General features: G+C 40.7%; 1 protein-coding gene across 1 annotated transcript; it reads right to left on the bottom strand.

Annotated features, from left to right (window-relative positions):
* C4H7orf31 (chromosome 4 C7orf31 homolog) lies at positions 1-24,751 on the bottom strand. The gene is given in 20 exon segments (XM_037383854.1): positions 1-189; positions 191-249; positions 252-414; positions 416-567; positions 717-756; positions 758-835; positions 2,133-2,220; positions 2,416-2,477; positions 2,479-2,585; positions 3,723-3,758; positions 3,761-3,802; positions 6,014-6,115; positions 6,118-6,188; positions 13,045-13,113; positions 14,133-14,226; positions 14,229-14,308; positions 18,508-18,557; positions 18,559-18,662; positions 21,315-21,437; positions 24,571-24,751. Coding segments are annotated over 20 exon segments (1,890 nt in total).
* Positions 24,752-27,023: the final 2,272 nt, after the last annotated feature.

Here is a 27,023-nt window from a genome sequence, read left to right as displayed (position 1 = left end):
TCAGTTAAAGAAATAAAAAGCATGGAAATGATGGATTTTGTGTCTCTTTCCCTCAGTCATGTTATCTCTGAGGTCTTTTGTCTCTCCTGTTTCATGGAATCATAAAAAACATTTTTGTGCTGCTGTCTTAGAGAAGGAATGCTGCAGCTCTGACCGTGCTGTTTGGTGCCAAGGAACCTCACAGCTAGGGGATCCATTCAGGGAGTACTTACTGTCTTGGCCTGTCCTCTGGTCTCCATGCAGGCTGACTTGATGCCAAAGCTTGTGCAACAAAATTCTACTTTCCTGACTTTTCACATCCAGTGCTAAGCCTGTCTGACTTAGACTAACTGGATTTTCCTGTATTATATTACGATCCAAATGTTTGGGCTTGAAATCTTCTTACGAAAGGGAATATGCAGATTTTGGAAGGAATTAAAAGTTCAGGCCTTCCTGAAAGCTGCCCCCTGTACAATGCTTCTGTTTACAATGTGTCAGTGATTTTGTGAAGTTTGTTTTTTGGTGGCCTTGTGTCCAGATGATGAACTTTCTGATAGCATGTCTGAGACAGAGTGGCCTGCTTTTGGCTCACATCCCATTTCTGGTCTGTGCTTTCTGTCTCTTTATGCTCCTGACCTAGACTGGCCACTGTTTTTATTTTACTTAGCATTGTGCCTGAGTAGCTAGCTGGATGTGATAGTAGGAACCCTGAATAAAGGCGGGGGCATCTGAACTGGAGGAGTACTGTTCTTGCAGAATTGATTCACAGGGATGTTGACTGTTGACCTTGAAGTAAACATGCAGTGTGACCTTCAAGAGGTCTCACTTGTGAGAGACTAGGCAGAAATTTTCCTTTCTCTATAGAGGAAGTACCAGGATTTACACAGTCATCTAAGTTTCCTATTTTAGCAGAGACTGCTTATTTTATCAGACAATTGCTTGACACTAGTGAAATGGCTCAGTCAGGGGTCTCCCGGGCAAAGTGAAGCAGCCCAGATACTTGGTTTTGGTGTTTGGTTTTTTTTTAATCCAATAGAAAAAAAGCAGGACATTTTGGGGACTTTTTATCCACGGCCATTTTTGGACTGTAACTAAGAAAATGACAGCATCTTACTGAGTAGCCTTGCTTATTGTATGTCTGTTGAGTTTGAACCCTGAAGCGCTGTAAAGCCAGCGGAGCAGGAATCCATTCCTTCTGTTTTCACTGCAGAATTGCTTAGTCAGTTACAGTCAATTAGACCTGTGTATGTACTCTGCATGACAAAATGCAGGTGTCACTGAATGGTTTAAGCTATTGCAGGTAAGGATGTGTTAGCAAAATGCAGCTCAACTTGACTTGCTATGTTTATGTATCATGTTATGCTTCATTTGCACGAGCAGCATTTAATACAAATAGTATCTTTTCACTTTTATACAGATCACACAGAATATAAAAATCGTTGAAGGAAATAGACATGGAGTTTTCTGATACAGTTTTATATATTCTTTAGAGTAAGTCTTGGTGTTAAAATAGAATCTGATAATGTTACTGTTTACCCTTAAGGAAGAAGGGCAAATTACTCACATAAATGGAGGAGAATGAAATCACAGAAACTGTGCCAAACTTAAACTGGTGTAGTTAGTCAGGAGGCAATAGTCTGCAATGGTAATAGGTCACTTATCAAATGCACAATGTGCAATAAAGACAGTAAGTTGATGAGCTCAATGGGGTTGTCCTAATTAATACCATCTGAACATCTAGCCAATATGTTTCAGTCTCTGCAGTGCTGCACCATTCACAAGAGAGCTGCCAAGTCATTTTATGGAGACTGTTACTCATGTTACTTATCAAGGCAAAAGGTCGTTTTGTGTCATCATGTGTTGGTGGCAACTTTAAATGATGAGATAAAAAATAAGCAGATAATCACAATAATTTTTTCCACTGAAAACCTCAAACAAGTTGTTAATCCATTACAGAAGTTCCGTCAAGTAGCTGATTTAGCTGTCAGGACTGGTTTAGTGTACTGAACTTTGCCTCTGATTTAGAGTGAGCTTTGCCCTGCACTTAAGGATTACTACAGGGAAGGCTTAATTCTGCTAGCTGAATCTGGTAATAGTCTTGCCAGTATTACTTGTGGTGGAAGCATGAGATTCTTAGTAAATGCAGTACTTACCAGTTCCATGTCTTCAACTAGTTCTCCAGTTAATCTGCCAGCCACTTCCATGTAATAGTTTTCCAGGCTAAGGGGATTCATAGGACCTCTTCCGTAATGGAGACATACTTTATTGTCACATGTTTTTATTGGTTAGGAAAATCAGAAGTAATGCACAGTCCTGCTGAAAAACTTCAAACAATTTAAAGTTTGTGTGGCCTTTGTTACTAAATGGCAAAAAATAAATTTCTTTGAGAAATGTAGGGGCTAACACTTTGTGGTCTTTCATTTCTATCCTAAATGCTTACCTGTGAAGTCCTGACTGTATATTGTGATCCCCAGAGCCCTTTCAGAGTTTCATAGTGTTGTTGGTTGTTCTTGGAGAGAGGTTATGCTTTAGCTCTTTAAAAGTGGAGTTGGGACCCACTATCTTTGGTGGATTTGCATTTTCTTCAGCAAACTTAGGAAGCTGAAGTATAAGAAGAAATAGTTAAGGTATAAGCCAAATATGTGTGCTGGATGGAAAAGACTATTTTAAAGGTTTCAAATAACAGGTGTCATGTCACCTCCCCTCCCCAGTTATCTGTTTCGTAAATGCTAATAAAAGTAAAAATGTGGTGGGAAAACGTCTTCAGTACAGTATTACTAATCAAGTGGAAGATTCAACAAATACATAATTCAGCTGAACTCAATTCAGATAACTTGGAATCAAGTTCTCCATGGTAGCCACAGATGGTAGGCAGAACATTACATGGTATATAAACTTTCTCTGGTAGTCACAACTATAGACTGCCTTAAAATGAACTGCTGCTTAATATTTCCCTTGCCACATCCACGAGACCATGTGTCTGCAAAGACTTTATCTTTCTTTGTTCACTGTTATTTTTTCCTACACTATTCATGACCTTTAACTGTCATCAAACTTGCTACATCCCTTTGGGAAGAGAACTAATGTTTAGCCAAGCCAAAGAATAGTAGAAACGTGAACAAATTCATGAACAAATTCACTCCTCTGTTCTGGGACCAGCTCGGTGTCCATCATTACACTGGGGAAGGCATGGCTGGAGTCAAAGACCGTCCGCAAAGAGGAGGTCTGTTTTCTTGAAGACATGGAAATAGAGACACCAGCGTATCAGTGTGTTGGCTGGACTTGTGGAGAGGTAAGGAGGAGGAAAGGTCTACTGCTGCCCAAACCATTTCTTTGAAGGGCTGCAGAGCATAATCTCAGCTTCTGAATTAAACCTCCCCCTCCCCCAAATGTATGGTCAGCAGCTACTACTGCTGCTTCTTGTTATTATTTCCAGAGCTACTTGGCTAGGCCTATGAGAGCTAGTTAGTACTTAAAGGACTTAAGTCACAGGACAGCCTGCTAGATTCTGATCTTGTTTACATATTGCTGAGGTGGCTGAAAACTGTCTCTGAAGCTTTTCATTCTTTGTATGTGTGATGTCTAATTCATGGCCTGCAAGTGTTTGGAACAGTACAGGAGCTCTGTGTAAAAATGTTTCCCAAGAAGGAGGTTCAAAGAAGTTGAATTAAAAAAAAAAAAGAAAGAAAAAAGAAAAAGAAGAGCAATTTGCTCTTTTCTGTATGAACTATGTACTCATACGGAGTATGTGTGTCCTGGCCAGTGCACAGTCTTCTTCAGGACTCAGAGGGAATACCGATAACTTTGTACCTCTATGGAGTACCTGCAGGGGAAATATGTAATGTGTTCTAATGGAATACCATGGATCAGAATGACAGATAGGTCTGCATTTTAGGCTGTAGATGTATGTTCACTGTAAAGACGGCTGTGCTGGTGGAAGAGGTTTTTTCTGTGAGCTGCTGCTAATGTTGCTTCTGCATTGCAAGGCTGACCTCATGGATCTGCAGACAGAACTCATCTTCACTCTTTTGGTACAAAACAAGAAGGCTTAGATCAGATTACCCATTTAAGCAGCATAAGTTACCCAGCTGTCTTTTTGAAAGCGCTCAATGTGATTATCTGCACCACCAGATCTGCAAAACTAGTTGTCTCAGGCAGAGAGGTGGTGACAAGCAGCTGAGTGCTTGATCTTACACCAGATAAAACTGCCTATGCAGAAGGCAATCTGCCTGTGGCCAGTTGCAGGAGCTCTGGATTGATTCACACACCAGCAGGGAAGATTCTTACTGCATTTTCTGTGCATGATTTTTACAAACAGCAACAACAAACAATAAAGCTTGGTGAATTGTGAAGCTGGCTCTGAACTTGTAATGTCACCATCAGAGGAATAGTTGAGTGCTACTAGATGTCTTACAAAAATGAAGCTGCAGTGCATGCTTGGAAAGCTTAATTTCCAACCCTCGTTCTATCACTGCTTTTATCTCCAGTCTTTCTGCCTCCGTTTCCCTATTTACCTCAGAATGATGCTGTCAGCATTAGCTACGTAATGGCTGCTCTGAGTTTTGTAAAGGTGAGCTGTTGAAAGGCACAAAGCTTTTAAAAACAACCTTCTGGTGGTAAAAGTCACCTGAGCATAGTCTGGGTTATCTGTACTTAACCAGAGATTTCTCCTCCAGTGGTTGAGAACTGAAGTGTCCTGATCTCAGAGGAAGTCAAACTGATGGAGGGAACAGCAAATGAAGTTAAAGTATTTTTTAAGTGCCAGTGGTAGCTGCCCCCTTAGCTTGTAATTCTGAACCTGCTAAGCTTTGCTGGAAATAGGTCTTGGCCTCTGGTGATCCTCCTGTTGTGCAAAAATAGGCTTTGTAAGTCCACCTCCACACGATTAGTGTTTCTTAAATTGACTAATGATCAATGAAAACTGACTAACAATGACTACTCCTAGCCTTATATATTCTGTGGAAAGATTTTGGGTTTGGATGGAGAAGTAGTCTACTAAAAATGACTTGTGTACCCAATTATATACATAACCATACAGCGCTGTGCCGATGACTGGGAATGGCAGCTAATTAATACAAATTGACTTTGTACTTAACATTGTCAGCTTTTACTCTACTGAAAAGCTTCTTACCCATGCCAGTGCACACTTTTTCTGTTTCACACAGTTATTGCCAAACCCTTCCTGGCAAGCACTGCCATGGCACATAGGTGCTGGCTTTCTCCTGTCTCAAATTCCCCATAACCCTGTGTGGTCAGCAGCTGCCAAGGACTCCTTATCAGTTCATGCAGGTGATCTTTAAAGTCTTCCAAAATGAAATACCTGTCAAAATCCCAATGTAGTAGAATGCCTCCAGGGAAAAGCAGAATAAGAACAAAAAAATCATGTCCTTTTCCTCCAATATATTATGTAAAACACTCTCAGGGTAAAATGCTGCTGGGGTTAAAACAAACACCTCATGATGGCTTACATGGTGTTCTGTAAAAATTTAATGTCTAGGGCTTCATCTCAGTCTTCGTAAGGGATAGAAAGAGTTGCATTTTCTCCCTGGACCTCGTTCTACTATCTGTGTAGTGGTAAAATATTTTAAATAATTCAGTGTGCATTTCAGGGGTACTTCTGTTGTCCTCAGCAAAGGTGTGGCAGGCATGACTTTGGCCCCAAAATGGCTAGTTTTTGGTCCCACTGGTGCACTTTTTTCCTTTTTCTTCCAGTGTTTTGGACTGTGAAGAATTATTTTTCTGCCAGAAGATATCAGATACAGTAAATGTTTCATCTTGCTTTTGTGGGGATCAGCAGCTATGTTAATAGCTCTGTTGCCTTCTGAGGCTACAAGGTGGTCATGAGTCAGGTTTATTCATCATTCTCAGTGCTGAGGTATCCTCCATGGAGGCTCTCAATTTAAGCCGATATGCTTAGCTTGACCACTGGTGTATTCAGATTCTAGCTCTGTTAAACTTCAGTAGAAGACAGTTATGACTTCAGTAGTGTTTCTAAGTTTCAAGAATAAATGGTAAATCAGCGGAGTTCTCTTACCTCTGGTCTTCCTCAGAGCAACCACATCAAAAGCTTTGGTAGGGATATTGGGATGGAAAGGCTGACGACTGCTTGCATTGATCCCAGTGCCTCGATCCTCAAGTTTGGGAGCATGGCATACTTAGAGATGTGTGTCTGGTAGGGATGAGAGGCAGGAAATGGCAGGCACAGTGGTCTTGGGTTGTTTTGAATTGTCAAGAAGGACAGAAAGAAAATTTCTTTATTTCACATTTCACAGAGTTTTATCATTAAATATAACACTTTGCAAGAACTGGGAGAGACGTGAGAATCAGAAAGGCAGTATCTCTAGTTCTTTAATCTCCTCTTGCTTATGTCTTGCAAATAATTCACCATCATAATTCCCTTGCAGCTTTTGTACATAACTGGTCATACCAATTCACATTTACTTTTATAAGGCTTAGGGGTAAAAAAATGTGGGCTTCTGGTTCTTGCACAGCTCCAATTAATAGTGAGTGAGTTTGTGCTTGTGAAATCAAAATTTGCCTCTAAGAAGACATTTATTTCTGGGAAGAAGGAGAATAAAGCTCAACTGGAGAGTTTTATGGGATACTGAGAAATGAGATTTTATGGAGTGCCCACATACCATTAATACCACATGTCATGTTTTTCATGATAGAATAATTTTAAAAGTTATTAAAAACAGGGGAATCTTGAAATCTGAGGAAAATGAAAGCAGCAGTTTATCGTAGTAAAAGAGACTAGCACCCTGTTTAGATTCTTCTAAACTTTACCACAGCTGTATACAGCAGTGTACTGAGAGCACTTTTCCCCAATGGCTGTATAAAGCAAAGTCACAAACTTACACAGCAGCGAAATCAATTCCATTCCTGAGCATGATATAACAAGATGTATTAGCAAACTGGGCTTTTCCAAGGCTTCTCCCTGATAAATCTGCTTTATGCATACTCTAGATCCCTTAGCTGTGCTTGGTAGATGCTCCCAAACACTTTAATTCACGTTAGGTAAAAAGGCCATGAACAACACGGCCAAGAAAAAACAATTAGCACATAGGCAAGTCAGCAAGGTCAGTATTTGTTAGGAGAGCGGGTGTGCTAGGCAAATACTGATAACTGGCTAAAGCTATCGTTACGTGCTTCGTTCATGAGAGAGTCTTTTTGTGTCATAGTGTTACTGTTGCTTATTGCCAAAGACCCTGCAATGTGCAATTACAGCTATAAGAGAAACAACTTGCCTTTTTATTTCATCAAGGAAAAATAAGATAGAATGTAGGTGAAATGGACTTAGGCCAAACTGTCTGGTGGTGTGTGGAGCCTATATTAGGGAAGAAAAACAATGTTACCTGAAGTGACTCATGTTCATTTGCACCTCCCATACTTTATCTGAATCAGTGCAATCAATATACATTAGGGAGAAATCATTGTGCAAACAATGCAGACAATATTCTTACTGATGCCACTCATTACATGAGGAAAGTTTTGTGTTGCCAGATGCCAAAGACTGAAAAGCCACTAGGAACGAGTGATGGGTAGAATGTCTTTTTAAAAGGAGTGAGGAAATATCTAGCCTCTTACACTTTTGTGTAATAAGCTCTATATTAATTAACAATAGTATGTGCTAGTAAAAATAAATCCTTTTATCAGTAATGTAAACCAAAAAACATATTATGTTTATACTTGCAGAGAAAACTTATTCCATGCTGATAAATCATTTATATTTTACCATGGAGACTTTATTGTATGCTTCAAATACATTAAGAAAAAAATCAAAAGAAAACACTAACTTTAAAGGGCAAGAATTTCATCACTGAGTCTAGCCAAGAGTCTCTTGGCAATTGTGCCAAGTCAGAAAAATATCTAAGATTTAAAAAATAATTAATTTGCGTAATGGTTCTTTGTGATATAATGAAAAAAATTAAAATGTCTGAAATACAGTATTACAGGACTATTCTAAGTGGTTCACCTGGAGCTCCAAAATCTCATGTGTTTCATGAGACAGGCTTGCTTACCAGTTCTTGTTTGAAAGGGTCTTTACCGTATGTGGGTAGGAGAGGTTGTCTGATGATAGTCTTTTTTTTTAGGCTTTGTTATTTGTACAGTGATCACACAAAGGTCCTTGATCCTTCAAGCCATGTACCAAAATCTTCATATTGCTAAACCCCTTTGTTTTTCCCAGTGAGGAGAGGGACCTCCAGATTCATTCCCAAGCTGGAGATGGTGATAACTTCTCAGGGCTCCTCCACTTAGTTTGAGGACTAAGCCATGTGGGATGTTTAATAAGCCCCATGGGGACTCCATAATTTCAGCCTTAGCAGTTCCCATGGGAACTCTCTTCCTCCCACAGCTGGGGATCACTCTAGCCTGGGTTAGGACCTAGCCACGGCATGGGAGCTGCACCCAAGCTGTCTTCAAGTCACCTGTGACTCAAGAGCTGCAACTTGGCCATTCCATCATTTAATTAGTCTCTGTAAAAATAGGTGTTGCACAGTTACAAAGAGGGAATATGCTTCCTTGCTCAAATAATTTAAATACAGTCCTGTGCTTATTTCTTTCCATGACATGAGTGTTTTGAAGATAAACTTCAAGTGCCAGTTCAATTTTGTTCACACATTCTGATACAACATACAGAAGTCATGCTTTTCATTGTGAAATCTGTGCTGTGACGCTACAGGACTCGGTGCAATCAACATGTGTGATTATCTCACAAATTACCATGCCAGCATAACTCATGCCTTAGATGACCCGAACAAAAGGTCTATTTTTAATCAGTGATACTACAAAGACAACAGGACTTAAACCAAGTCTTGGATTCTGCTAACCATTTGTATATTGTTACATTTGTGATGACCTGGGGTTCTGATTCAACCTTTGTGTCTGTCTTGAAAATCAAGTTTTTTACAGAAATAGCCATACTTACGGAACAGCAATCTTTAAAAGTTTATTCCACAGATACTTCTAACTAATTTTCCATTTGTACAGTTAGAACTGGTGCTGTATGTCTACTGGTTCTGCAGACATGAAGGAGAATACTTCCTTAGTGTTTCTTTTCCATTTGCCATTTCCATTCACGCTGTTACAATGTGAATTGTTAACATACTTCATTGCATTTACTGGCCATATTCCTGATACAAATATGCATGAATAAGGACAGTCAGTCTGCTTTGTGCTCTGGCATGGCAGAACTACTTAAGTAGTTCTTAAGAGAACTTTTTGTTGAATTTGTAGAGCACTTTTCATTATAATACCTAAACTTAAAGCAGCAATAAAGTAAGGATGAACATGCGTTTTCATGACTCTACTATGATTTAGAGAAGCTTTGTGAGTTCAGGTTGTAACAGCCAGCAAAGCTTTGCATTTTCAAAGGTGGACAGTTGTTTAGAGTGTTCCTTCTATTTTTAAAACTTAAACTGGGCAATCAAGCCTGAAGCCACCCAGAATGGGTGTCAGTATAGAAAGGTAGAGCTCTGGCTGGAAAGAAAGAAAGGAATAGCAGCTTTTTCAAATTTGGCACTGAGATGCTTTTTCTGGAGTTCTTGTAGATGTTTACTGAAGTCTGCCAGTATCACACAAGAAGCAGTCGCTCAGTATTGTGTTATCTGCACCTTTATGTTCAGTCCACAGAGGATATGGAGACTATAAGTCTCTTGAAAAGAAGTCAGACTCAAGCTGGAGTGACTTACCCTCCCAGTTTGGAAAGCCCCAGAAAAAAATCCAGGGAGCGGTCCAGATGGACACCATCCTATTTCCCTAGCCATGAGTGCACTGTGGGCACTCTTCAAACACTTTTTGATAAAATAGGCATAAGCCAAGTTTCACATGAGAGTGTTCTTAGGGACACAGTGGCTTCACCTGCAGGAGTTCTGCAGCTCCCCTCCTGATGTAGTGGAGAGCACTTAGGTGCAGAGACACACTTGTTCAGTAATGCTAATGAAAGACACATTGGAACCGGTGTAACCTTTCCTGAGGACTCACACTTACCACTGTTTTTCTATTCTCTGACACGTGGTAGGAGCCTCTGAAGATCTGTTTCTTCTCTCAGCTGTGGTGTTGGCCTGAAAGTGATGCAGTGTGGGAAGCCTTGTGACCATCAGCTTCTTTTCTAGATCAGGCCAGAGAATTTTTTTGCTGTTCTTTCCCGTTAATTTCCCACATACTCAGTAAATTAAGAGAATAAGATGTATCACTCTTGCCAGTTTTAACAAGAAGGAAATTATGACTGGGGAATAAAACATTTCACATGTGTAAATTGGCTTTCTCTGGAGCCTTTTACTCGTAAAAGGGAGGCAATCACTTATCTTGCCTAACCTTAAAACCCGCTTGGTCAGGGAACCACCAGCAATCAAGGAGGTAGGGGACAGACAGAGGAATGTAAGTGCTGTGTGGCATAATAAACAGTGAAAGCAGTTTAAAACCCACATGGAAAAAAGCCAGTTTTCATTCAGTCTGTGCTGTCACTAAACCTACTGAAAACCCCGTTGGTGTGACTTATTTGTGGAAGGACAGCTGCAAACGCTCTAGCCTGATGTATTGTGTGTGCATAACTAGGGTTCTTGGCAATGGCTGAAGGGTGTTTCTCAAGGACTTCCATGATTTTTGCAGTTTTGTTTGACATGAACTTGAGGGTCTTACTACACCTTCAGAAGGGAGGAGGCAACTACTTTTCTCCAGTACATTTGACAAGGAGGGCATATGTGTGTGTCCCACTGCTAATGCACTTACAAAAGCACATCTGCTCAAACCCAGTGATTGATTCACTCTAGTGCAAAACTGCACGAGGATATGTAGTATGCATGCTTAAGGCAAAAGCGTAGTTGTTCCGTGAAAGTGTACAGAGTTATTGCAAATACCTGGTAATTAATTTCCCACAAAAGACAGTAATGGCTGAAAGGAGCCCTCACAGGCTATAAGGTAAATAAACCGAGTGTCAATAGCTCCCAGGCAGGCCTGCAGAGCACCGCTCAGAGGGCATTTTTCAGGAAAGGTTCCATGTGGCTGTCACTGCTTAATAGCCCCTGACAGCAGGAAGGATATTTTCTCTGAAAGACCTTGGACTGTGAACATGGAAGATTTTATTTTGTGTGTGTGTGTTTCACTTTTTGTTTTAAAGGATATATATGCTTTCCTTCAATTAAAAGTCATTTGAAGACTGAGAAAATGCAACCTTATAGGAAAAGAAAATGCTCGAACTAAGACAAAGCATAGATCATTAAATATTTTTAGAGACACAGCATGTTTCAGGTTAAGATGTGAGTGCTTTTAAAATAATGGAGAAAAAAGTACATTAGTGTGCTGTTGATCAAATATTCAGAGTCCAAGTTGTGTACTTTTCAGTATGTATGGGGGCAGAGTTTGATATACTCCTGTATAAAACCTCCTTCCTCCTTGTACAGCTAGCACAAGGGCATAAACTCACAGCAGTCCCTGGTTCCTTCCTCTTAAGGAAGCAAATCCCCAGAAACAGGCTGTGATCACTGCCTCAGCCTGTGTACATGGATGATCCATTTTGGTGAGCAACAGGCACGAGGAATGCTCTTGCTGTCAAGTGGATGAGTCCCATAGCATCCATAACCAAGAAACATTTGATATTGGCCAACATAGGAATTACTGAAAACACATCAGGCCTCCTACCCCATGTGAAGTGCAGTTTTTAATTTTACTCCACTATTTGTCTGTGTTTCTGCTCTTTCAGGGATACCAATATAAATGTCACGTAACAGGACACTTACTTGACTAGCAAGTTGCAGTAGACCAAATTGTTCCCCAGCATCATTCTACTGCAGTCAGTGGAGTTTTCTGGGGGATGAATTAGGTAATAGAACAGAACCACCCAGCTTGACTGTGCAACATGAAAGTGCCCACTTTGCATGGATATTGCTTTTAAAACAGCCTTAAAAGTGTTCCATTGTCTTACGAAAATACACAGGCCAGTTCTTGTCACTTAGTGCTTAGGAAACTTGTAGGAAGAAGCTTGCAGGGAAATTTGCTACTTCCTTGTAGCTTGTAATCAAATTCTGCGGAAGAAGCACAGCCAATGTCTCCAATGTGCGTTGCTGGTCAAAAGCCATGAGCTGTCCCAGTAAAAAGGAGTTTTGGCTTGTACATTCTTGTAGGTGATCACACTCACTTCTGCTTGTGCTGCAAGCTGTAATGAGGCAATAAAGAGAGAAGCCTGCGAAAAGCAGTGGATTACAAAGAGCAGGGTTGCAGGTTTCCTCGTGTAGCTTCTGTGGCCTGTTTACGGTTAGCTCACCTGCTTTTCTAGAATGTCTGAGTTTACACGAAATGGGGACAAGTACTTCACATGCAGGGAGGCTAAAGGGAGAGTGGTGGGCTCAAACGATGTCCCTCACAGCCCTATAAAGATAACTGAGAAATTGTCGCAGAATTATTCTCAGGTTTCTAATATGCTCAAGTTAGCAATGCTAATATAAGAGTTGTAACTTGTTCATTTTTTACTTAGGAAGAATTTATATTTAACACTTCAAACTACGTTAATCTAAAGTCTCAGTAGTTTGATCAAATTTAAGCGTTTTGCTGGTGCCATCAAGTGGCAAAACGTTGGACTGCAGAACTCCATCAGCAGCCAAATTCACTCAATCTGCTCTTCCGAACAGCAGCAGCGAGGAAAATAATCTTTGCCAAGACTTCTCCAAAAATGCATACACACACACGCGTATATGCACACACCAGAAGAATGGAGTGAAATACACATGGTGTTCAGTTTAATCTGGATTTTAACTAGTAGAAAGGCTACTATTTTTGAGTATTACAAATTGATAGATGTGGACAACCTGTAAAGTAAACTCAAGAGACCTTTGTTGAAGAGATACTGAATGGGAGGGGCACAAAGCTGTACTCTGAATTTCTATCCCAGCTGTGTTTGCTCTCCTTTGTTACTAGCTAATCCTTTTTACAGAACATGGCCCTTCAGATTTCCTATCATATCTGCAGTTCATATCATATGTGTGTAATATCACCAGAGTGGAATGAATATTCAGTTTGCTGTTATATTCACTAAATTCACAATTTGGTTAATGCACAACTTAAACTTACAGTTCATCATTCATACGCACATCACTTTTTTCAGCTGTGACATCATAGTATTCCTCAGTGGGAAGGCCTCTGTGCAAAGAGAAAGCATAAATAGAGCTAACGCTCTATTTGCTTATAAAAATCCAAATAATTTGATATGGTTTTGTCTTGATTTCTCATATAACTCTTAATATCCAAACTCATAGATGCTGCCAGTGTGGAAATCTGTCCTGGGTTCTGAAATCTAAGTCATGCATGGCTGCATTTTGAGAGGCGCAGAGCACCCATGACTGAATCCAAAGTTCCTGAGAACACTGAGCATTTCTACCTGTGAAAGCTTGGCCTTCACAGCCCCTCACCATACACACCTAACACTTGGTAGGAGCTGTGGGAATGCCTTGAATCGGTGCAGTTTCTAACTTTTGACCCTATAAGTAGTTATTTCTATATTATAGGGATCACTTTCTGCTCTTTCTGGTGCCAAAAAGCTCCCAGAATCCAGCCAAACTGCGTGGTGCTTATCACTGGAAAGAATCTGAAGAGACGACGCCACTATGCCTGTGTTTGAGTTTAAACAATGGAAAACAAAGCAATTGTTAGTATGGGACATCAGGAAAAAAAAGGTAACCCCAACCCCAAAAAGCCCTGACTCAGAAGGCATACCCCAGAGCTCTTCCCCTTAGCTGTTGTCTAGACAGATCTCTTCTTTTACAACAGCTTTCTGAAAAAGATGAGCAGTGACTTCTTTTTTATGCCTATGGGATTTGTGGTTAGTGTAAATTAGACCAGTAGTGACATTTTTAAGGTCAGGAAGGCTGCTTGGGACAATAGCCAACAGTAAATAATTACCAAATGATGGGCAAAAAATAAATATGGAAATTTAGAACTTTTAAGTGTTTCAGCAAAACACTGTGTGGAGATTTGTGGGTACCAGTATATTCCCACATTAATATTTAGGGCATTGTGAAAAGAGTAGAAGCTTAAATTGCCCGTTTCTGGAATGCAGATATTTGCACATCTCGGTCTAACCTGTTAGCTGTCTGTTGCAATTCTTGTTAAAAGCACTTCACTTAAACGTTTTGACTGTGAGACATATATGTCTAGCTTGCGTTGGCCAAGGGTCTATACCACTACCATAAGGTTGATGTCCTTTGACAAATGCACATGGAGACTTATCCTTTGCCCTGTTGTCTTCTGGCATACAGGTAGTGCAGCTCCTCCATGCGTCCTTTCTGCTCTGCAAGGAAGCTTGCAGCAGTGAAGGGATTCCCTGAACTCTTTGTATCTGAAAGAAAAAAAACAAACCCAAAGTGACCTTTATTGGCAGCAACAGTGATGGGTACTTGAGATCTTGTAAACAACGGCAACTTGGCTTTATTTTCTTGGCTGAATTACTCAGCCTTATTTTCTGGGTAATGCTATTATGGTGAACTGCCACTAGGAGAGGGAAGTACAATGGTGATTGGCAATTGTTTAATGAAGGTTGAATCAAGTCTATTGCGTTTTGATCGGTGGGAAGAAGAAAGAAGGTGATAGATAGATGCAGCATTTACATCTTACAGTGTAACTGCTTTTCAGTTGCCAGCATGTAGATACCTGCACTGTCCCTTCAGTACTACGTAAGTGGCATATGGACAGTGAATATATGCAATGGCACAGATGGAAGCCTTAGCATCTAATTCGCACTGATTTCAGAATTTGTTATTTGTGCCTTTGCAAACCTCCCCTCTCTATCTCTAGAGAGGGGTGAGAAATGTTACTGTTTAGTAGCTGTAATTCACACTGAATGCAAGCTGCATCAGGCACTTCACATGGAGGTGCTGGTGGCTGAGGTTATTCAGTACATTTCCATACATCCATGTCATTTGGAATCAAGCAGTTTACTTTGTTTGGATGCTTGTTCACCTCTACAAAGTTTTGGTTTACAGTGTTGTAAATATGGACACCAAACTCACAGAAACTTTAAAGCTTCCTTTTCTTTTGGGTGGCAGCAGTTTTCCAGTCAGGAGAACATATGCACAACTAACCATCTTCTTCTTAAGCAGATAAGTCCTGGGAGGAGCAGGTAATGGACTCAATGATGCTTCCAACTTGAGATATTCTAGGATTTATAACTGTATAAGAGCCAAAGTGAGTGATTAAATCTCACTCTGTTGTCCAGGATTTTCTGAAAACCTTGTCAAGGAAGTAATGAATTGTGGTATGTGATGGGGGTGGTCACCCTCAGGATATTTTATTGGGGTGCAGTCTTCATTCCTGTGAAACCAGGGAGTGATGTTTAGGTGAATGGATTGGGAACCAGCAGCTGGGTCTGTGTTTGTTGTCAGCCCTCCCATCACCGAGTAGCCCTGATTCTTGGTTTAGATAGACCTCATCTTTACTACCATCTTTTTCTGATATTGGGTGTTTCCTTACTGATGAGTGAAGCAGCTGGACATGGTTGCAGACCAGTAGGAGTGCCTTTGTTGACTGTGGTCTAGCCGCTTGCCCTGGTTTCAGCTGGGATAATTTTCAGAATAGCTGGTGTAGTGCTGTGTTTCAGCTTTGGTGTGAGAACAATGTTGATAACACAGAGATGGTTTTAGTTGTTGCGAGGTAATGTTTATACTAAGGCAAGGACTTTTCAGTTTCTCAGGCCCTGCCAGCAAGAAGGCTGGAGGGGCACAAGAAATTGGGAGGGGGCACAGCCAGGACAGCTGGCCCAAACTAGCCAAGGGGATATTCCATACCATTTTACCACTTTACCTTAGACAGAAAAGAGAAGTGTTGCACACAAAGGTATGATGATCTCTTCAGCCCAAACAGGACTTTGTTAAGCTTAAAATGTTTCAAAGTCTCCTTCTTACAAAGACAGATTTATAGCTGATATTGATCCAGTGATATGAAGATCTCAAGGACACAGAAAAAAAGTGTCTCTGCCCAGAGAATATTGAAAGAGGGCTAGAGTGAACAGAGTTTTAAAGAGCACATCATGAACAATCCTTAAGAGTCTCAGCAATGTAGAAAATGACTTAGCAGAGACTATTACCATTTCTGACTTCCACAATTGTAGATGTATTCTGAAGCTTGACAACTAACTTCTAGCTTTCTGGCTCTTTTGTTCTGACAAAAAAAAATAATAAAAGCACTAATGTTCGTTCTGGGTTCAGAACATCAGTTTGCTAGTGCCTCCTTTATTTTTAAAAAGTTATATTTTTCCCTTCACCTTCGTTTTGTTGAGGGGAGCTCAAGCCAGAGTGTATGAATACAGTGTCTTGTATTGTGAGGTTGTGAAGGGCTCCAGTAACTGATTTGATCACTGCATGAAGCCAACACATCTGAGAGGACATGTTGCCAGCAGCTTCCAGAAGGTCTGTTGAAAGAGTTCTTAAAGGGATAGGATTAGGACCTGCCTCTGTATGACTTCACGTGGGGTGAATTCACACTGACATTTTAATTTGGATCAGGAGTGCACTTTGACATAAATCTCCCAATGGTCTCTATTTTGCAGTGTCTTGGTCTTGGAATGCTTTTCGGATGAAATCAAGTGAAAGATGTACTCCAGGAATGCACCAGAAGGGCACCACAGCCACAAATGGATCCTCAGTCGCTGGGATCACACTAGAGGTAATCCAAAATAAAGACCACCTGAAATGCATTTTTTCTGGATCTCAGATCCTCTGCACCAACTGTTTCACTGTACACATCATCTCCTGTAGTCCACAATACTTGCCAACGCAGACATAGTCACCGAGCAACATACTGACTTAGAATTCAGTGAATTTTTTGGGGGGTGGGAATGGTTGAACTTTTTAAAATTAACTCATGCTCAATAAGCATATAAATAAATACATACATCAACTTAGTATATCAATGCTGAATCTGACTATCTGATCATAGGGTAAAATCCTTAGGGTACTTTCTTTGTGTGCATATATATATATACACATATATATATATATATAACACAGCATTATCAATGCTAGTTTGTCAAAGTTTATCAGTGCAAATATTGGTGACAAATACTCTAGTCCAAGACAATAATGTAATAAAATCTATGAATGCACTGTTTTTAAAAGCTGAGAACAACTGTGTTCTATGGATTTATTTGCTTGTAATTATGTGACTAGAAAAAAAATTTTTAATATATGATATTGTAAAACATGCAGCCACCTTCTTTTCAGATATAAATCTGTGAGTCCATGTGAGTGTGTGTTTACATCTGCAGAAAAATGTAGCTCACTGCCAGTGTTACAGTACAGATTTTCCTGTTCACAGAGGGAAGAATGTTATGACCTGGCCATGCTTATTTCTTTTTTGTGTTTTAAGAGTTGGGTTTAACATAGTTGGCATCTGAAAAATACTTTGCTGGTACGTTCAGAACCTGACATGGCAGCCTGAGCTTAATTTTTCCTTTGGCTGGGTAACATGTGTAGCCAACATGAATCTTTCCTGTACATTCACTAAAATATAGATCAGGCCTATAATTCAGTAAACTTTCAAGTGTTAATAGTTAAAATAGTTCAGATGGCAATGCACCCGTATTCCTGTAATGCAAGGAATAGAAAAAAAACTTGCCTCAGGGAAGATATGTTAAGTGGGAGGCATCAAGACACAGTTTGATAAGTGTGATAATCCAATAATATCAAAATACTTTGACTGGAATTCACATGTTGGATATGAGACATTACAAATAACAGAAGTTAGTAGTGGTTAGTAAACCAAATGGCTGTCAGTAAGATGGAAAATCAGAATTGATTTTGCTAACCAAAGAGATAAAATCTCACATGAAGGAACACTGGAGGGCTGAGGCTAACTCTGGAATCTGTCATGTGTGTAAAAAATAGAAATTTAGATTAAAAAAACCCCTTATCATGAGTACTAAGCAACATGGAGGTTCAGCTTTCCAGAACTTTAAAAACTGCAGGAATTCTGCCATATCCTGCCCCCTAGCTAACAGTATAATTTGGCCTGTAAAATACAGTAAAAAAATATACTGGTTCCTGAAACTTCATGATTACACCTAGATGACTACAAAAGCAAAATGCAGGCTGCCGGTAATTTTAAATTTTAATTTTGAAGTTTATCTCAGTAATTCTAGGTCAACCTGTGATCTAGAAAAAAAAAGTTCAAAACAGGACTAGATCACAGATAACATGATAAATGACGGTGATCAGTTTGTGAAATATGCTCATTTTTTTCCAAATTACAAATACAATATACATGTTGATTTTATTCTTTATGAAAATTATTTCAGGAGATTTTGAGCCCTAAAGCCACAGTATAACATATTTTAGCAGTCCTCTTTTCAGTTGTAATCAACATATTTCCCAGGGAACTGACAGACTATTACGCAAAGTAGAAAACCTTTTGTTTCATTAAAACAAAAAGAAAAAATTGTGTCTTGCCAGAAAAACATATCCATTAGAAAATACTTTTTCTAACAGTAAACAGATGTGAGATACTGTTAATGGAATCATTTACCTTTACCAGTTCTGTTCTTACCTGTCTTATGAGACAGTTAGATGAGGAGGAATTTGAAGTGGAGTTAATTAATACCTCATTGGACTCAAAGGTTCTTGATAGGATTTCAGTTCCCTCAATTTCTCTATAGTAGTGGGGCAGGTCATGCAGCAGCTGCATGTTTTGTATTTGAGCTTCTAGGGGAAGATATAGGGATAAAACACCAATCAAAGGTTTTGTTAGTGTATCTGGGTGATAAGGAAGAAACATAGATGAGTTCTGCCTAATTCTGGTGAGTGTCAACAGGAAACAATGGTTGCTTTTACTACTGCTTCTGGTTATTTGCACCAGGTTAAAAAATAAAACAGACAAGAGGTGGATTAAAGAAGTGTGATACTGTTGCTTTGTGTTACTGATAAACAGAAGCTAGAAATAAGCTTTCAAGTAATGGGAGGAGGAAGCTTGGACTTGGACTCAGAAAGTCTCTTGTGAAAGTCTCACCTGGTAAATTCAGATTCACTGTACAGCTCCAGTCCCGCTCTGAAAAGGGTGATATTAAACCCAGCATACTTTTACCAGAAAACAATTTTTTCTTTAATTGCCATGATTTTTTGCCTTTCTACCTCTGTGCTCAGGGGAAATGCTTTAGTCCTCAGTTCACTTGATTGCAATTGTATTTCAGCACTGGTTGATTAGCTCTTTGTGAGGAGAGGTGCTATATTATATAAAACTCTCTGCTCTCTAGAACGCTATGCAGGCATTTATATCTGAACAAGTTGCCTCTGTTCTGAGCTGCACTGTTGTGCAAGGGAAAAGCACCAGGACTTGTACTTTCTACATAGTGAAGCTCTGGTTCACAGCATCAAGAGTCTTCTCTCAAAAAACACCAGCAATTTCTTAGATTAAGTCTTTGAACAAACACTACTGCTTCCCCCATATCCACTAGGAGCCAGCAGAGCATTCCCTTATGTCTGTGCCCTGCTGCTTCTGGGATAACGCTTGGGTTTCCTGAGAAAGCCCTCAGGAGCCTATATGCTCTGTGACGAGCCCAGCAGAGGTGTGTAATAACATTTAGTAGAACTTCACAGGTACAAAGGGAAGCACTGAATTCACTCTTCTCTCTGCAAGCTGCGACAAGGCTCCTTTTAACTAAAAACAATGGCTTATCACATGGGAAAGGCTGAGAGGCCTTTGTTTTACCTCCTGACAATTTGAGTTTTACCTTAAGGCCGCTTCTGCATTGCTCTGCACTTAATGGTCTGCCAGCTTTTGGATATGTCTTACAGCTGCAAGAGGAGTCTGAGGAAAGTCTCAAGGAGAAAGGACCAATATATGTTCATCTCACTGGTACATGTTTGCTATTGTGACTTTGGCAAAACTTCGACAAAAAAGATATTTTGATTAAGCCCTGGCTTACTAGCATTCTTCTAGTATTCTTCTCTAGCATACGCCAGTGAAACACAAAAGATTTTGCTTTGCTTTGTTAAAACAGGAAACTAATTTGAAAATATTTGGAATATGTTATTCTTCTAGGATGTCTGGGGGTTTGGGCCATGTGTATTGTAAGAAAAGTAGCTGACGTAGCATGTTCGAGGGAAAAAATTCAAATGAATTCTGTCATGCTGGCAGTTGCTAGAGTGTTGGGTGGTCTGCTATGGTATCTACATGAGCACTATGGGAATCTTACACAGATGACTCAGATTCAAGTACTACTGGCTTGCAAAGAGAAAAATGTTCAGAGTTGTTGATTCACAATCTGCAAGTGGGCAAGAAACAGAAGCCAGACTATCCTTCCAGCAAGACTGCTGTGGTTCTGTAATGTAGGACCTTTAAGATCACCAAGTCCAACTGTTATCCTAACACTGCCAAGTCCACCACTAAACCATGTGTCCTAAGCACCACATCTACCCATATTTTAAATATTTCTGGAGATGGTGACTCAACGACTTCCCTGGGCAGCCTGTTACAATGCTTGACAACCCTTTTGGGGAAGAATTTTTTCCTAATACCTAGTCTAAACCTCCTGTGGCATAACTGAGGCCGTTTCCTGTTGTCCTATCACTTGCTACTTGGGAGAAGAGACTGACATCCACCTTGTTATAGCCTCCTTTCAAGTCATTGTAGGCAGCAATAAGGTCTCCCCTGAGCCTCCTTTTCTCCAGGCTAAACAAACCCCATTTCCTCAGCTGCTCCTCATAAGACTTGTTCTCTAGATCCTTCACCAGTTTAATTGCCTTTCTTTGGACGTGCTCCAGCACCTCAATGTCTTCCTTGTAGTGAGCGGCCCGAAAACTGAGTCCACACTGGTCAGACCCTAGCAGAATTTTCTTTCTATCCAGTTTTATTAACCTTTCTGGGAAATGTTTTTCTGGCTGCCAGAATTACAGCTGAGGCCTGTGACTAGTAACTTTTTTGCCCTTCTCTGTTGCATATATAGGGAGATGCCATGGTTCATAGCTTCTCTTTGCAGCTCCGTGATGGCAGCTGCTTGCTGAGGCAGGGATCTACACCACCAATTTTACTTCACCAGTCTCCTGGCATTTCAACCATCATCCATAGCACCAGATTGCATTCAACTCCAAATCCACAATATACATGCAGACTTAGAGCCATCTGCAGCCTTACTCATCATACCAACACCAGCCACACTGATAGGTAGAGTACGTAGCCCATAGCCCCTCATCAAAGAGGTTTGGAACACGTACGTCCCATGTCCCTGCAGCTGCACTAGTCCAAAGCCACCACACAGATCCTAAAACCTGCCTGTGGCTCCAGAGACATCATTAATTGCACAGCATTTCCAGGTGGCTGGCTTGGGAACCTGAAATTCCCAGCCCTTGACACCTTACCTTTAGCAGCAGGATGCAGGGTCAAGGCATCCCTGTGAACAATGCTGTCTGGACGCACCCAATGCATGCAGAAGGACACCCACATTCTGTCCAGTTCTCTTCCCTGGCAAACTGTCCCAATTCCTGGGCAGAAGAAGCCGAGGGAGTTAGAGCTCAGTGAGTCCGCTCAGCCTAGAGGGCTAGCCGTAGGACAGGGTAAGATAATGGCGAAAGATGATGACGTGAGGTGGAACCAGGTGCTGGCAGGACCAAAGTCCTCAAGTTCTTACTGATACAGCGGAAATCACCCACAAAGGGAATCACTAGTTTCCAGGATGTTGTTGCTTCAAAGCAGGAAGTATGATCATTCACATTTCAGCCCCAGAGCTTTCAGAAATCCACAGCTAAGAGACTGATCTTACTTTAAGTCTTTTGATGGGGAAAAGCTTCCAGTGGGAGAAGGCAGGAAGGTATAGGAGAATTATACATTCACGTTCTGAGGAATGATATATAAGTAAAAATTAATTTCTAAATGTAACTTTCAAATATTGTGTTTACTGAACCCCAAAGAGATATTATTTCAAAACAGAACACCATATCTGGGGAGTAGCCCATCTCATCCCAAGCTTTATTGTCTGTCTGTCTCCAGAAAAAAAGATTAATAGAAAACTGTGTAGGGGAGAACTATGAACTAAGCCTGTCTTCTCTTTCAGTGCAGTGCTCTGTGAGTATGCTTTGGCCTGTGCTCTGGTAGTATTTAACATCACAGTGAGAGGGTGTTGGGGATCTTTTGGGGTGATACGTGGAAATAGGCAGCTGGTGATGGCAGCAGATTGTTACTTAGTGCACGAGCAGGAAGGATGCTAGAGCATACCTGAGGGCTGGGATCCAATATACAAGTAGGTAATGTGCTGTTTTACCTGTCCTGAATAAAGCAGTAAATATAGCCACAAGCCAAGCCAAAAGGTTTTTAGAATTTTTTTACAGAAAATTTGATTAGAAAGAATTGTGTAAAGTCATGTGGGTGTCAGTTCAATTCTTAACAAATTGGCTGAGCCTAGAGCATTTCAAGTAAGGCAGGCAGCACAGCAGCAGGATGTCTGTGAATTGCTGCTTCTTATTCTCGGAGATACTGTTCTTCTTTGCTTAAATCTTGTGTGGGATTTTCACACCATCCCTCAAAACAGTTGGACCTGGCCACTGGTGGAGTTTGGATTCTGGTTAATTGGCTTGCTGGGTGTTTCTGCCTTCCTGTGTTTGACAGATGTGGTCATAGATTTTGATCTGTTTTACTTTTTTCTGCTGACCTTTTCTTTTCTCTCAATGTGGTTTTTGTTTGAGTTGAATTGGCATCAAAATAAATGGATGTGTTTGAAAAGAGTGCTTTTGTTCTGTTGTTTCTTTCAGCAGATAGGCAAAATTAGCTGGAGGTCTTACTTTTCTTGGAAAAGCAGTGTGAAGAAAGCTGGAAGCAAGTCTTTTGGCAAGTGATAATACATAAATAGCTTTTCTGAATACCTATTAAATGCACTGTCATGTTATTATTATCCAGTAGAGCTGGTAATTTGTTTGTTATGATTTTGGACCACGGGTTTGTTTTTAACATGGATGGCTTGGCCATCACATTAAAGTGAATTATACTTTAATGTTTGTGCCATGTACAAGTGATATAGCTGTATCAGTAATTCCCAGAGTTCACGAATTTAATATATTCTGAAAAAAAAATATTTTCAGTGTTTCTTTTTCATGCTTCATTTTAGTTTAGAGCTAAATGTATGGGAAGGCTCAGCAGAAACTTTTCCTTCATTTCATTAATTACTCAGCTGTTGAAAAACTCTGTTATTTCCTTCCAGAAAAATACTATGGAAGATTTAGAGTTGTGGTTTAAGATACTATGGCCATGACCTGCCTTTTTTGTTATTATAGAGGGTGTGCTGACTGGAGGAAAAAGGCTTAGGACATTACTTCTACCCTCTAAATCTTTTCACACAGGAGGTCACTCCACATGTGAATCTATCAGTACTTAACTTGGATGTATCTTTGCCATCTGTATCTCCAGGTTGGTGACTTTCTTCTAATTGGGAGGATTAAGGTCCCTGATACCTCTCTGTATAGCTCCCTTACCAGGTTACAGTGACTGTTCCATGACAAAGGGTCAGGGAAAGATGGATATCACAAAATTAGGGAATCACAGAATGGTTGAGGTTGGAAGAGACCTCTGGAAGTCATCTGATCCAACCCTGCTCAGGCAGGGCCACCTAAAGCTGGCTGCCTAGGACCGTGCTGCCAAGGAGGGAGACTTCATAGCCTTTTTGGGCAACCTGTGCTAGTGCTCAGTCACTCTCACAATCAAAAGTGCTTCTTTATGTTCCTGTGGACCCTTCCATGTTTCAGTTGGTGCACAGTGCCTCTGGTCCTGTCATTGGGCACCACTGAAAAAAGCCTAGCTCCATCTTCTTTGTGATGTCCCTTCAGATCTTTGTACACACTGATGAGATCCCCTCTGAGCGAGCCTTTTCTTCTTGAGGCTGAACAGTCCCAGCTCTCTCAGCCTTTCATCATATGAGAGATGTTCTATACCCTTCATCATCTTAGTGGCCTTTCTCTGGACTCTCCAGTAGCTCCATCTCTCCCTTGTGTTGGGGAGCCCAGAACTGGACCCAGTACTCCAGGTGCATCCTCACCAGTGCTGAATAGGGAGGAAGAAAGATGATTTCCCTCAACTTGCTGGCACACGCCTCATGAACTCCACACTACCATTGGCCTTTACGGTGAGGGTGTGTTGTTGGCTCATGTCCAAGTTGGTGTCCATGAGGATGCCCTTGTCCTTTTCTGTAAAGCTGCTTTCCACCCAGTCAGCCCCCAGCATGTACTGGTGCCTGGAGTTGTTCCTCCTCACATGCAAGACTTTGCACTTAACTTCGCTGAACTACATGAGTTCCTGTCAATCCATTTCTCCAGCCTGTTGAGGTCCCTTCGGGTGTCATCATGACCCTCTGGTGTATCAGCCACTCCTCCCATTTTTCTATGATCAGCAAACTTGCTGATGATGCACTCTGCCCCATCATCCAGATCATTAATGAAGATGCTGAACAGGACTGGGCCCAGTATTGACCCCTAGGGTACGCTGTTCTTTACTGGCCTTCAGCTAGACTTTGTATCATTGATCATCATCCTCTGTGCCAGCCATTCAGCCAGTTTTCAGTTTCCTCATCCAGACCAGAATTCATCAGCTTCTACATGAGGATTTTATAGGAAACAGTGTCAAAAGCATTACTGCAGTCAAGGTAGACAATATTCATTGCTCTCTCCTTGCTTACTAAGTCAGTCATGTCATTGTAGAATGTCGTGAGGTTGGTCAAGCATGACTTCCCCTTGGTGAATCCACGCTGACTACTCCCAATCACCTTCTTGTCCTTCATGTGCTTTGAAGTGGTTTCCAGGATGAGCTGTTCCATCACCTTCCCAGGGATGGAGGTGAGGCTGACCAGCCTGTAGTTCCTTGGGTCCTCCTTCCTGCCCTTTTTGAAGATACAGATGGCATTTGTTTCCTTCCCGTCCTCAGACACCTCTCACAGTTGCCACAATTGTTCAGGGTTTAGAGCTGCCCTGAGATGTTATCAACAGTCATCCCATCAGGGCCCATAGACTTGTGTAGGTGTGTTCAAAAGGCTTTTCTGTGACTGCTAAGTAAAGTATTCTTGGACTTTTGGTACCATCTTGTGTCATAAAGAATATAAAGAATAAGCTTACTACAACCAGTTCTACTTCGGAAATGCTGTGGAAGTCAGAAGGCAAAAGCAAAAATGAGGTAGCATTAAGAAGCATGATCATTTAAGATTTCTTCCCAGACTATTCAGGACACCCAAGAAGAGGTAACCTCAATGCAACCCTAAAAATGACAATTACAAGCTGACAACTTTACTAAGCTGTCTACTCAAGCATTTAAAGATGCCTTGCAGTGAGTTCCCCCTGTAGGCTTTCCATTTCTAACCCTCCACGGCTTTTCTTAAGAGCTTGCCCACAGTTTTCCTCTCTTATCCCAGTGCCCTATTGACTGCTTGCTCCTACAGTCCCACAGTCAAGGGCTGTTGAAGATGTGCCCGTGCTGTGGCAGTTATGTGGGAAGTGGGATAAGGAAAACTACCCCTGTTGCTAGGGCAAAGGGAAGAAGGAGCCCTGCAACAAGGCACCTCACGTTGGAAGCATAATCTGCCGCCTTCAGCAAAATATTCAGCTCTCAGGGAATAAAATCACTTGATGGCTCTGACAGACAGATAAAAGAGTCATTTGTGTTTGGCTCTGGTAGACGTGTGATGTCAAATCAGAACTTTTTTAACCTTCCTGTTGACTAATGCAGAAAAGATGAGGATTTGCAGAGGCAGCTATTAAACCAGTACCCCCCCATGCTGAAACTGAATAAGCTTCAGGTGGTGTAATGTGATACAGCCAGTAGAAACAGGAAATAGAAAGATCTCTTCTAACTGATTAAAGCTGTATTTCTGTTACCTACATGGTGGTGGGCTGATAGAAAGAAGGTGAGGCCAGCTCAGCTGAATAGGGAGAAAAGTAATTTCTCTAATTCATATTTTTCCTCTAATTGTGGTGGAGAAAATAGAGGAATATCAGCATTTCAGGGAAGAGGACTGAGATGTCATTCTCTGGATTTCTCAAGGATTTTGATAGCCATGGTGTTATGAGAACTACATATGCATTTGGATCCAAAAAGAGCCAAAGCAAGCTGTTTATTGAAGTAAGAAATTATACGTTTTCCTGTCCTTAAGATGATGAAAGCAGTGCTAGACAGCTTAATACACATTTCAAGAAATGCTCTTTTCAGGCTTTATGTCAAATGCCATTGTGTTTGGTTGGTTTTTTTTTTTTATTTACTTGTTCTAGGAATAGTTATTTGAAGATGGAAATTTGAATATGACCAGACTTTGTTAATGTTGACAGTTCATGAGATAGTTAGCTTTACAAAAGCTTTCTAGTTTGCATTTTCTTAACTCTTCCAGCAGCTTCTTATGGCGATTTACAGCCCAAATTCTGTAATACATGATTCTCCCCAAAATCAGCTTTACAAGGAACGTTCTTTCTGCCCTCTCGTGGCCACAGGCCACTTTTGCAGCGACGGGAATTTCAGATTTGCATTGCATTTCCATAATCCCAAATATTTTGCTTTTACCTTAGAGAAAAGATAAAATTTTGTGTCTCCGAGCTAGTGCTTCAGTATACAATGTATTTATATCTTTCATTTGAGTACAGCATGTGACTTTTTATCAAATTAATTATACACAATTTTCTTAGTTTTTCATCATAACTCGGAATACAAAGATATGACTTGCATGTTAGAAGAAACAGGTAAGGATAATTTGTTTTCTAGTCACTAAAATAGTTTTAGTTCAAGGGCCTGTGCCTCACTTCTGGCCTGTTCACACTGAAAAATGTTGTGTAAATGCATGTGGCAGCTTCTTCACACCTTCAGTGATTCTTCAACTTATCTACATGTTAAATTGCACTCAGTTTCCATGCCACGTCAATCAATCAATCAATCCATGGATTCCAGTGGTTACTGTAGATTTATCCCAGACTTGAGAGCACAATTAGGCCACAATGCCAATCTATATTTTACGAACATCCAATACAGTTTAAAGGTTACCATGTATCACTTGTATGAATAATGCAGTCAAATACAGGCTTAGAGAGGGTAGTATTGTTACAGTTAAGGCT

Source organism: Falco rusticolus, chromosome 4 (assembly GCF_015220075.1).
Source record: "Falco rusticolus isolate bFalRus1 chromosome 4, bFalRus1.pri, whole genome shotgun sequence".
NCBI classification, from domain to species: domain Eukaryota; kingdom Metazoa; phylum Chordata; class Aves; order Falconiformes; family Falconidae; genus Falco; species Falco rusticolus.
This window is presented reverse-complemented; position numbering and strand designations above follow the sequence as displayed.